At 37.6% G+C, this 13,597-nt stretch overlaps 1 protein-coding gene across 3 annotated transcripts; it reads left to right on the top strand.

Annotated features, from left to right (window-relative positions):
- The first annotated feature begins 4,347 nt into the window (after window positions 1-4,347).
- Window positions 4,348-10,114, top strand: LOC131240851 (uncharacterized). 3 transcript variants are annotated; one of them, XM_058239352.1, is made up of 5 exons: window positions 4,413-4,950; window positions 5,071-5,235; window positions 7,380-7,532; window positions 7,747-7,890; window positions 9,690-10,114. In XM_058239352.1, exons 1-5 carry the CDS (start codon window positions 4,606-4,608, stop codon window positions 9,900-9,902), a joined length of 1,020 nt encoding a protein of 339 aa, XP_058095335.1. In that variant the 5' UTR covers window positions 4,413-4,605; the 3' UTR covers window positions 9,903-10,114. The 3 variants fall into 3 exon arrangements, with proteins under 3 accessions (XP_058095337.1, XP_058095335.1, XP_058095336.1); XM_058239353.1 differs by having other exon boundaries at window positions 4,423-4,932; XM_058239354.1 differs by lacking the exon at window positions 7,747-7,890 and having other exon boundaries at window positions 4,348-4,950.
- The last annotated feature ends 3,483 nt before the right edge of the window (window positions 10,115-13,597 follow it).

Raw genomic sequence — 13,597 nt, 5'->3', positions numbered from 1 at the left:
GAGCCTGGATGGAGCTTTATGGCGCCTTGAGTCCCGTGATGTGCCGAGCATTCTCCCTTGACCTTAGCGGGGACAGCACAGAAATGGTACGGTCACCTAAAGCCAAAATCCATCAGTTCTTTCACTCAACTTAGCAAGGCTTTTATCACTCAATTCATCGGTGGGAAAGACAAGAGAAAGTCATCAACCCACCTCCAAGTCAATGGTTATTCTAACCAGATAGCTCTGGCCACCATGGTGGCTAGCCTTAAACAAGAAAAGTTCATCTTCTCTATTGGTAAGAAACTCCCTGAATACCCTCGCTAACCTACTTAAACGAGTTAAAAAATATTCCAATGTCGAGGAGTTCTTTAGTTCACGAAGAGCTACTCGAGGAGGAAATAACTCGGCTAAGGATAGGAAGCGAAGGGAAGAATAGGAGCCCTCTGTCGCTAACAGTAAAAGAAAGAAAGAGAACGACCAAGAATGAAACCAGCAGACCAACCGATATTTGGAAAGTCGCTTCCATCAGTACACTCCCTTGAACACCAAGTCGGAGTAAGTACTTGAGGAAGCTAGGCTAAGCAAGGAAACTTGATGACCGAACTGAACCAATCAACCAAGCTCAGTAATAAGGCTCATCGGCCAACCCCGACCTACTCAACAAGGACGACCTCCCTTCTCAAAGGAAAAAGGTACTCAAGACACTAATATTATTTTACTATCTACTATGCTCAGGCATTCTACAATAAAAGAACTTCCCTAGGTTAGGGGAAGAGAATTTCTTTTAATAATTTCTCGACTATCCGAACACACGACTAACTACGAGGACTTCCCTTAGTGCAAGGAAAGAAAGTCCTCAACTGTGAATTCTACTATGAAAGAACCTCCTCAGGTTAGGGGAGGAGAATTTCTTTCAACTCTCAACTATCTAAGTTGTACGATCAACTAAAAGGACTTCTCTCAATTTAACAAAGTCCTTAGTGATCGACCTACTACAATGTTTACTATTTGACGGTTAACCTATTGATTCTACCATGCACGACCTATTATTACATGCTTAACTATCGTATCTATTAAGTCATCATACACAACCACCATACATAAAGGCAACAAAATCTAGGAACATATATAAAATGAGTAGATCTTCTCATACATAAAGTATAGAGCTCGGAAGTAGGGAGCTACTATTTGGGTAAAATAAGGCTGAAACAAATGTACGAGACAGATGAGTCAAGCAGCCAGACTCGATCAACTCAGATACGGACCCTTCAAATCAACTCAGATACGTAGATTGCCTAGAAAGCCTATAAATATACCCGCTATCATGGGTAAAGGTACATACAACTATCCCGATTCTTCTACTCCTTCTGCAGACCTACCTCAACTTAGGCATCGGAGGGTCCCCAACCTTAACCGGCACCCCCAGTATTGTCTCTTATTCTCCATTAAATCATAGGTACAAGCACAAGGTGAGGCAGGATCGATCAGATTTTAGCATCAATAATGGTGATTGAATGCCCATCACTAAAAACATCCTACGGCCCATTGTAATGGTTATTCTTAATGTAGCATATAGCATAAAAATATTAAGAGAGAAGATTAAGGTCTTCTACCCAAGAACTGTCCTTAAATCTACAAGGTAAAACAAAGGAGAAATTCCAAAGGCAATGTTCAGATTCATTCAACAGATGATTAATTCAGAGCACTAAGGGGGCAATTTATAGCCCAAAATATTGATTTTTTTTCTTTTTTTAAAGTAAAACTATTTTAATGAGATCTTTTGAATTAAAAATAATAATAATAATAATAATAATAATAATAATAACAACAACAACAACAACTTTAACTTAAATGGTCCCTTTAATTTTGAAACAGTCCTTTTCATTACTCTCTGAATTGCAAAACAGTCTCGTGTGGGTCTGAAAATTGCCTAGTGGACCCTTTCAACATCAGTCTCCCTCTTTTAGAAAGAACTTGTCCAAAAGTTACCTCATGGAGAAATCGATTCCTCGAGTGCAGGGTACTCATATAGGTCAGAGAGGTCAAAGATATTGCCATGTCCTCGAGAGATCAATTGCATAAACATTGTTGTTGATTTTATTAATTATCTAATATGGCCTATGCATCATCTGCTTTAGCTTATTACAAGTACCCATGGAAAGCGTCTTTCTTTTTAGGTAACCCATTATAATCTCTCCCTAATAAAATGTTTTCCGTTTTCTATACTTGTCTGCAGCTACTTTGTACTTGGCATTCATCTCCTTTGACTCTTTGAAAATATTTTTAATGGTTGAATAGAACTTCCTCTCCACTTTAAAAGCTTTGGTTGGCTTTCCCACTCATTGATGCAATGATAAATTTTCCTCTACCATTAGCAGAAACATAAACAATCTTTACTCCTATGGATAGTGTCTATCATGTTGACATGGCCCCGCAAATAGTATATAAGAAACATTTACGTCAACTACATCGTACATTACTTTGTCCTTATAATATTTTTCAATAGACAAAAGAATTTGGCACTATTCAATTACCTTCATTTGATATGACCAATCTTACTTCTCTGTCTTTAACTGTAGTCTATCCCCCATTTTCTTGAAAACAATATTTTCATTACCATCTATAATCACATTGCAAACTTTCTAATTAACTATGCATCTAGTCTTGAAAACGTTATAGTGTTGTGATTGTCCTTCAGCCTGGCTATACATCAATTGCCTCACAACACAAGCAGTACAAATATCTTCATCCGCTTTTTTATAGGCTTCATATTGTTCCTCTTGCTTAAGAAGATATTCTTTCTCTTTAGATTCTGGCTCTTCCCTCTCTGTCAAATCACTACCTTCCTTTGGGGAGACTGATTGCCATGATGCATATCCTCACTAGGGCTGAAAGTCAGGCAAGTTCAACCTAACCGACCCGACATTGGGTTGGGCCCGGGCAAGATGTATTGGGTCCGGTCTCGGGCTTGGGCTATACAAACACCAACCCACTAAAACTTGGGTTGGGCTCGGGTTGAGGTCTCGGGTTGCCTAACCCGACCCGAACCCGGTCAATATATAAGTATAAATTATAATTGAGTGCTGCTCGTCTATGTTGAAGGCACTAGAATTTCCAATGACGTCAGGTCTCATTAGTCCACACCATTTCCGATGACTCAAGCTAACAAGATATGCCAAATTTCTCTCCCAAATAGATTACATCCTACACAACATGATTTTAAAGGAGTAGTTATCCTATATTTTAGCTTGTTTATTTAGAAAAAATGAAGTTCTTTATGATAAATAATTATATATATAATTAATAAAATCATATGTACAAAAAATAAGACGTGTATTGAAATAGAATAGACTAATATTATCACAAAAATATTAGTATGTATCCACCTGACCAACTCGACCGAGCCCACTTGGGTTGGGCTTGGGTTGAGAATTTCCAACCCGAGATTGGGTTGGGTTGGGTTAGGTTGAGGTATAAGAACCTTGGGTTGGGCTTGGGTTGGGCTAGGGTTGAGCACCAACCCGACCCAACCCAACCCAACCCAACCCCCCCCGACTTTCAGCCCTAATCCTCACCACACTTGTATCACTTACCAAGTTGAGGTGGAGCATTGATTGTCTTTTTTGTCATTGTTAAGCCTCCAGTCTGCTTGGTTAGCGCACTCGGCAAATCACAATCTGTGACCATCAGATCTTGATAATCCCGTGAAGAAATGTTTCCTCTGTCTTGTGTTGTAGCCCTTGTCTGTTCAATGATCATTGTTAGGGCCTTTATAGAAATTTTCCAAATATAACTTTCAAATTCATTCAACAAATGATCAACTCGGAGCACCACAAGGGCAATTTATAGCCCCAACACTAATTAAAATTAAAATTAAAAAATAAACAATTTTAATGAGATCTTTTGAATTTTGGAAAGAAAAAAAAAAAAAAAAAAACCTTTAATCTGAGCAGAAACGATCTCTTTAATTGTGAGATGGTCCTTTTTATTACTTTTTGAAATGCCCAACAATCCCTTGTGTCACTTTGGGAATTGGTTGGTAGACCGTCCTGCATCAATTTTCCATCCAACCTGTTGATTAGGTCACATATACCTGGATGAAATTAAGGAAAACACAAAAAGCAGTTTGATCCGAAACTTTTGCGGCGCCCAAGATTTTTTAACGGCGGTCGTTCAATCAGTACTGTTTCCTGTGGTGTGGTCCACCTGAGATTTGAATGTGCCACATTTTCAGGATAATGCCCTAAAATGAGTTGGAAAATGGATGGACAGCATGGACAAAACACATGCATCATTGTGGGCCCACAGCACCATGGGAGGGGTCACTACCGAATCCGAGTCAGCCCATGTAGCTTTGTGTTGACAACATGCAGCCCCACCATTTCATTTGCCGGGCCCTATCATCTGTGACACAAAATTCATGCCGGTCTGGTCAAAAGGTGGGTCACACTTGTACGAGAGAAACGGACGTTGTTGAGTCTACCTGATGACCATACCCAACATAAAAAAGAAAAAGAAAAAAGAAAAAAGAAAAAATAAAAAAGAAAAGGAATCCACCAGATAAACATCTCCTATCACTGGCCCACATTATGCATTGGGAGGAGACGTGAGAGTAGGATTCAGATGGCTACTCACGCCAGTAGAAACGGCATCCCTCTCCTCTTCAAAAAGAAATGCAAGCTATCAAGCAAACCCTTCATAACCACAAATCCATCAAAGCCCAACGACCCCATCAACCCCATGGAAGCCACATTCTGCCTACCCCGCCACATCTGTACGAAACTCATCTTTACCACCCCTTTCAATAGACCAACCATCCACTTTCAGGTGGATCTCAGTTTCCACCGCCACTGTTCACTGCAGGGCCGCACCATGCAATCATGGCCCACCCAGAAGGCCCATCGAAAGACGTTGGTCGTCAACTCTCTTCTAGACGGAGGCGATGGCAAGGTAAGGATCCCCAAATTGGTAAGGACAATGGTGTTCATGGCTTGCGTCCTAGGAGCCATATGTTTGAGTTGCATAGTGAGCCAATGAGCGGTCTCATTGCCACAAGGAATTAATTTGAATAATTTACTATGGTTGAAGGGGACCCAAAATACTGAAGGAAGTGATCAGATTGATAACTTGATGGGAATTAGTGAGAGAGCACTTCAGTCGTTGATCAAAGCAAGTGAACCAGAATTGGAAGTCACCAAAAACACTCTCCCTGAGCTTTTAGCAGAAACACAAATACAATTTCCGCATTTGCAGGTTTCGTAATGTGCACATTTCTTATCTTGTTTCCAGCTTTCATCAGTCTCTGTGTTTGGATGCGCTAGCACAATTGAATTGGATTGCAATTATTAGTTGAAATCGTGAAATTACATTTCCAAGTCTCTTATGATCGACTGTTTTATCATTGAACCATTAGCACCATATGTTGGGAAGTAGGTTTCAAGTATGGCTCCAAATTATTAGGAAATATATAATTTTGCAATATCAAGATAGATATTGTTTTCCATATATTCATTCTTATTCATTTTCCTTTTTTTCTAAAGATTTGATTAGGTTGTAATTTATTTAGAATATATTTAAATTTATTGTCATCTTCTTTTTCTTAGGCCATTCCTTTTGTATGAATTCAGAATTATACTCAACGAAAAGATACAAGTAATTTTTCCATCTTCAATAATACAAATGGACGTCCAGTCGGGCCAAGAATATTCAGTTTCACCTATTTCACACTCTTATTTAAACAAGGTATATAGTGGACTCCAATTAATTGGCATAAGTCTTAGATGTTGATGATTTAAGGAGATAAAGTATTTATAAACATTTATTAAAATTTTTTAACCCAATTTATAGGATTTTTAGACTGTTTATGATAGAAATTTGGATGTATTGTCAGATTGGGTGTTGGGTATTGATGGGAATAACCACCTGATGAGAGTGGAATGGCCTTATTTTTGTCCCAGGTGATCTTTATGATGAGACTTACCATTTTCATGGCAACAATTCCTACACAAGTAGCATATTAGCAGGAAGGAATGGTAATTAATTTGCCTCTATGGGATCAGTCTCATTAGAAAAAGATTTTGGGCAGGAATTTTTACTCACATGCATTTGTGCTGGTACTTCTATTTTATTTAACTAATCATTGTGATTCAACTAACCGGTGGAGACAAAAACATCCTCCAAGAAACCCATAAATATGTGTGTGTACAAAATATGTGGGTATGAAAAAAGTAATGATTATTTAATTATTATTTTTCGTTTTAAGGCTTGTACACACACACACCAGTGGACCTCATGTTCCAATTCTAATTGTGATTCAACTAACCGGTGGAGACAAAAACATCCTCCAAGAAACCCATAAATATGTGTGTGTACAAAATATGTGGGTATGAAAAAAGTAATGATTATTTAATTATTATTTTTCGTTTTAAGGCTTGTACACACACACACACACCAGTGGACCTCATGTTCCAATTCTAATTGTTGCCTCCCTTTTTCCACTAAGGGGGTTGTTGATTTTTCAAATTCCTTGTAAATACAAGGAAATGAAGTATTATTAATTTTTACCTTTGTTTGGTAAGATCTAGAGAAATTGCAGGCGATTTCTGCCTTGAAAATTCATTAGAAAAAAGATGACTTAAATTTATGGATCCATCATGATATAAGTAACTAATCCACATCATTCATCTGCTTTACGAGAACATTTTAGGGCATGAGCAAAAAAAAAAAAAAAAAAAGGCAAATCTAATCTCAAGTAAACCACACAATATGAAACAGTGATTTAAAAAAGGTCTATCATTCAAATCCCACTGTTTCCTCCGGTGTGGTCCACTTAAGCCTCAGATCTCCCTATTTTTCAGTTAATGCATGCCCTAAAATGAGCTAGCGAAAGGGATAGATGGCGTGGAATATTAGTTACATACACCGGGGTGGGTCCGTAGTTTTTCTTGTCTTCCCCTTTCGCTTTAGTGACAAAAAAGGTGCAGTGTCATGTTGGGAACACTGCTGATCATTACTTATTTCCAAGCGTTTATTCAACCAACTGATAAATCAAACAAAATCTGAAAGAAAATGAGTAACGATAGAATTCCGCTAAACTTTTTCAAACAATTCTGAATAAAGAATATAATATTTTGCAAATTCATAGTTTTCTTTACAAAGAAGATATCATATAAAGAAAACATTTTCCACATGAAATTAAGAAACCAACAAATACCTTGACTACGTAAAAGAGACAAAGGTAAACGGACCTTTTCATCTGGCAATAAAACCAATCTGAGAAGCACAAATAGTTATAAGGTTGAGAAATCATTAACTTCAAAGATTCTCCTAGTAAGTAAAGACTCCCAATTATGTTTTCACTAATGGCGTTTACCGTAGCCAATTTTCTAACCATGCAGGAAGTTGCACGGAGGCTGAAAATGAGTCAAATGAATCATGAGGCAGGTCGTGAAATAATAAACTTATTACAAGAGAAGTACAGCACCTTCAGTAAAGGCACTCTCGAGGCTTATGAACTAGGGTTAATATTAGCAGAACTGCTTATCTACCAAGTAATCCTCTATAACTCTATCTTCTCTCTTTATCATTATCCATAATTCTCTCAGTGGCTTTCCTATTTTCTTGGTCTAGTGCAACCCACCTAGTGGGCCCCACCTTGGATTTCCCACCTATATTGGAAAAGTTCCATTGACTGGCTGGACCACTAGCAATGTCTGACGGTGCCCCACCTACAATGTTAAGTCCCAGTAATGCATGTGGTTGCAGGGACAATATGAAAATGCTATAATACTTCTGCAAAATGATTACGGAAGCAATCTTAAAGGCGGCACCCAAGGGGACCCAAATTCCAATGAAGTGCCAGTGGAACGTGTTCTTGGTCCGTCGGATGCGAGGCCTGAACTATACCTGGTGAATCTTATTTCTCATAATTCTTTTTTCCTCTTCTTTTCTTGGATTGAGGGTACGTTTGGCTGGCTTCCCCAAATAAATTAGAATGCAATATATCTGCATTTTGATAACCGTGAGCCCCATTACAGTCCATGCGTCTGCCTGGTCTGCTTTGGACCCAGATTTTGGAGGGGCATTTGGACCGTAAGTTGCTTAAGATAAGCTACTTATGCCATAAGTAACTTATTTTAGTTTCTACTTATTAAGAAAATGTTAGCTTCTCCTCTCTTTCGTCCCTCCTTAATTATGCCTTTTTTTCAGCAACTTATGAAAAGTAAAAAAGCTATAATAAAAAAATTAACTGAAGTAATTGAGTACTTTTTAAGTAAAAAAGTTACTTATAACTAATCATAAACCAAACTTACTTATCTGAAATAACTCATTTACTGCTGTAAGTAGAAAAGGTAACTTATTTGGTGGTATCCAAATGGGCCATTAGTTGCATGATCCTTCTAATTACGTACTACTTTCACTTCCAATTGCACTTCATACATGCACTCCTGCTTTCTAGCTGTTTATTTTTTATGATGTTTTGAAGCAAATGCACCCCTACTTCTGCACCCACATTTATTGTCACTTCACTCCATGCTTCGTGCAACTATATTTTGAACTCATCTCAGCTAGGGGTGACCATGGGCCACATTGGGACGGGCTAGGCTAGGCTAGGCCAGGGCTGACCTGAGACATAAAAACTGTGGCCCGAGCTCAGCTAAGGGCCTAGCACAACATGTATGAGCCCGAAAAAATTGGTTGGTCTTGAGTCTGACTTGAACCACGTAGCCTAACCTAAAATTTGATAAATCCCTATTACCCATTTTCATGTTCTTATTGTTCTTAATCTCTCCGTTGATCACATGAGCACTGCATGCACGTAAAGGAATGAAACCAATGGTTTACATTCAAGATGAATTGATTGCCTAACAAAGGATTGGAATGACATATATTCGTGAAATAACACGTGCATATATATAAAGTTCGGTTGGGCTAAAATGACTTGAGCCCAAGCACAATCCGGAAATTGATCAGCCCATACATGTTAGGCCTAAGCTTGGCCGATGGGTGAAGAGTTCAAGTCCAGTCCAAAGCTGGGCTGGGCTAATCAGGTTAGGAAGGCAGGCCCATTGTCACCCTTGAGTACTGGTCATCCTGGGCTTTTTAGTCCCAATTTAGAATTTTGATTTTGACCACGTTTAAATAATCAAACTTAGGACGAATTTTTAGACTCAAACTTCCTAAAAACATGACTTACTATAAATAGTAAACTTACTATTTATAAACCGTCTCCATTCTCACTAGACCTCATGGTTTTCAGCCAAAAATTGTAAGTGTCCAATTTGGCTGAACTACATTATTCTTCTAATTTTTCTAAGCCATTTTCATGTTGGGCACGACTACATCAACTCAAAGGATCAAAAGTTATAATCGAATTAAAACTTACTATTTATAATAAAAACGAAAGTAAAAGAGACTTTTGACCAACGGTTTGATGGAGTCTCTCAAATCCGGTGTGGGCGACCCGGCATAGCGGGGTTGGTTGGCTACAAATCAACGGGAAGATTTGACATTTAAGATTGTGCAATCAGTCAGCTATCTGGGGATGCTCCACCAGAAATGGGCCTGCAGTTTAGAGGGGCCAGATTTATTTTATGTCTACACCACACAACGATGGAAAAATGGATATGATTATCGGTACAGTATTTTTGCACACGTTTGATTCTGGTGATCTGTCTGAGAAACATTTATTTGTTGGTGCAATGCAGGCTGCTGCATACATGATGTTAGGTAAGGAACAAGAGGCCAGAAATAAATGGAAAGATTTTAAAGAAAAGGCTAGAGGGATTTTTGGGCCACCCTTGACTGACAAGGAAGATGAGATCGGAGGTGGAGAAGCACCGGGCGTCACCTTGAAGTTTAAAGTATTTAAAGGTCACATGTTGAAATTAAAACGAAGGATAGATGCAGCAGGATCATGATGGGAATTCTCTCTCTCTCGATTTTATTTTATTTTTTGTTCTTTGCCGACCGATGATGAACAGTCCATACCAATATTAGTACTTCCTTTCGCCAGATCATTTTCACCGTATATGTAGTTTCTTCGTAAAACAATCATCACCATATAATTAGATATACATGGAATTCAATAAAGAAGGTGCTTCTTTTCGACCGAAAGAAAGCCGACATCCAACAGCGGACACTTCTTGTTCTTCTTTTTTTTTTTTTTTTCTTTTTTTCTTTTTTCTTTTTTTTTGCCCTTTGTCAGGTGAACGTGGACCATGGCTATGTTCTCTTTTAACCTGCCTATTCATGGGCCATGATGAAACGGAAAAGATGCTGGGGCCAACAGATCGACGGTGCCACGTACGGTTCCACTTGTATGGACAACATCCTGCAGCACAAGATCAATGAGTGCACTTCAGAACTAATAATTTGTTTGCTTGGTTCCTTGAAACATCATCCTAGCGATCGGGCTTGGCTCCTCATGGCACGTTTGGATGCTAGTAATTAGAATACACTGAAATCCAAATCACGTGGTAAATGGAATCAATGTAAATTGTTGGATGCCTGTAAAAATTGTGTTTTGGTGTCTGTAATTTAAATGCATTAAGTAAATCAGCTTTAATACTCCAAATTAGTAAATGGAATCAATGCAAATTGGAAATCTCGATCGTGTTTTGGATGCTTGTAAAAATTGTGTTTCGATGCTTGTAATTGAAATGCATTTAGTAAATCAGCTTTAATACTGCAAATTAGAAAATATGGCATTTGAGATAATAATAATCATAACAAATCCATTGAAAAAATATACTTCGATCAAAAATAAAGAAATTTTGAGCCTCAAGTGCGCCATAAAAGTGGCCCACTTTGAATCACATCTGACTATTTCTGGCATTTCATCTAATTCACGATTTTGTTGCATAACATTGCACATCGATTCCAAAAACTATTATTTACCATCAACCAAACGACCCTTTTTGCCAGTGCATCCATTTACCACCAATTACAATGGTTTACCATCAACTACATGACCTTGATAAAGGATGTTTTTAGATGAAACTGATGTAGGACGTATTTGGCACACATATATTCCTAGCATGGCTAGACTAAAAGAAGGTCAAACAGAAGTGGAAGTGGCCTATCAAATCTGGGCCCAGTCCTATGTAGGGCATGACGTAACTAGGGCCAAGCGCATCTGGTTTTATTTTGGATAGAGAGAAATTACCATTTGAAGTGTGAATCGTAAATCGTTATAATTTTTAATATGGGAATCATCTCAAACACATGACTTATTGATCTATGTAGTGGGCCATCCAGGGTCAATCGACCCATAAAGTGGGTCGCATCCGTCTATTTCGCAAGAAAATGGACACTTCTAGTTCAAAATTAGGATTTTAGGAAAATATTACTATTTTTAGTAATTTAAATTTGTCATGTTTCCTCATTTTGAGAGTTTTAGATTTCTATCTTTTTTAAAATTTAATTGTAATCATGCTGGATATCCTTCTGTAAGATTCATTTAGGACTTTTTAAGTTTTTGGTAAAATTTACAATTTCAGATTAATTCTATTAAATTAAATTAGAATTTTTATTAAGGTTAGAATTTTTCTATTTTGGGTAATTTCAAATTAAGATTTTATTTTTTTCTTTATGAATAGTACAATTGAGAAATCATGCACATTAGACATTATTCAATAAAATATTTAATTTTTTTATCTTATTATTTCTCGTGGATTTAAGAATTACCTTGTGCATTCAAGGTTTTAATCACTTATGGAAAATAATGATCTCCATTTTCACTTTTTGATGCTCTTCTCCACGTCAGTTGGTATTAGAGCCAGGCTTCTCCTTAGTTTGATGGCATCTAATAATGGTTTAATCAACAACCTCGTAGACAGTGCTCGGAGAACAATCTTATAATTGTACGTGATGAAACGGTTGTGTGGATCTTCTCAAGAGTCACATCGCCTTCCTCAAGTACCTGTCGGATGAAATGATGACAAACATCAATAGTAAATCGAGTTTTTACCCAAATTAATTATACTTTCATTGTCACAATTAATTGGTATGGCATCCTGTCGAAACCGAAGTTGATTTATCATTTCTCTAAATCAAATACCTTCTTTGAAACCTCCATCACCACCATATACTAAACTTTGGTCATGAAAAGATTCATCATAGACTGAAGCTTCGACATCCAACTGATCGCTCTACCCACTAACACAAATGAGTAGCCGGAAGTTAACCTTTTGTTATCTACATTACATGTGTAATCGACGTCCACATAGCTTATCAACTTGTTATTGAACTTTTCAAATATGAAGGCGTAGTCCACTGTACCTCGTTTATACCAAAATAATCATTTCACTACCTCACAGGGTTGCTTGCTGGGGTTAGCCATATATCTGCTCACAACACCCACTACATGTGAAATATTTGGCCTCATAGAAACCATGGTATACATCAAACTGCTAACAATGCTCGAACAAGGTACACAACACATCACGGTTATTAAAGTGAGCAGCATGGGGTTACTAACCTATTTCGCCTTATCCATACCAAACTTAACCAATACATTTTCAAGGTATTCAGCCTATAATAACCGTTACTTGCTCCTCTATCTGTATCTGTGAATATTTATATTGAGAATCTTCTCTACAACCTCCGGATCTTTCATTTCAAATGTTCCTGACAACTGAGTCTTCAACATATCGATCTTAGATATGTTATAACAGACAATAAGTATGTCATCTATGTACAATACTAATATGATGAATTATCCATCATTCGATATTATATAATAGACACAATGATCATATTCACTTATGATAAATTGTTGACCCAATATGAAAGTATCAACATTCTGTACCACTGCCTACGTGACTATTTCAAGCCATATGATGATCTCCTTAATTTGCAGACTTTATTCCTAGCCCCATACATTTCGAACCTTTCTAGTTGATTCATATAAATCTGCTCTTCCAACACCCAGTGTAGAAAAGCAATCTTCATATCCATTTGCTCCAATTCCAGGTTGCATTGGACAACCAGCGCCAATACAAATCCGATAGATACATGATTGACCACAAGCATGAAAATCTCAATGAAGTCAATACCCTCTTTTGCACATGCCCTTTTATGACCAATCTCGCCTTATATGTATCTTACTTTTTCTTGTAAATCTACTTACAACCAATCACTTTACAACCCACTAGAAGCTCCACCAACTCATATGTCGCACTCTTATGTAAAGAGTCCATCTTATCATGTATGATCGCTATCAATTTTTCAAAATCTAGATCATCCAGTGCTTCCTGAAAGGTATATACATCCCCCTCAACCGTAATAAGGGTGAATGCAATGTTCAACTCATCTCTATTTCTGACCAGTAACTTGCGATCTCTTGGCAAATTTCTTTGAAAGGTGGCTGTTCCACCTGCTCTTGTACCTCTATCTACGGCTTGACTTTAAATTTTGTCTCACCTTTTTCAATCTAGACATCAATCACTATTGATTTCTCTGGTTCCTTTTATTCTTCCTTATAGAACACAGAATCCTCATCAAACCTAATGTCACAGCTCAATATGATTTTTCGAGTGACCTGGTCGTAAAACATGTACTATTTCACATATTCACCATAGCCAACAAAGATAAGTTTATTCACTCTTTAGTC

Source organism: Magnolia sinica, chromosome 3 (genome assembly GCF_029962835.1).
Source record: "Magnolia sinica isolate HGM2019 chromosome 3, MsV1, whole genome shotgun sequence".
Classification (NCBI taxonomy): Eukaryota; Viridiplantae; Streptophyta; class Magnoliopsida; order Magnoliales; family Magnoliaceae; genus Magnolia; species Magnolia sinica.
Note: the sequence above shows the minus strand (reverse complement) of the source record. Positions and strands in the feature narration are given on the sequence as shown.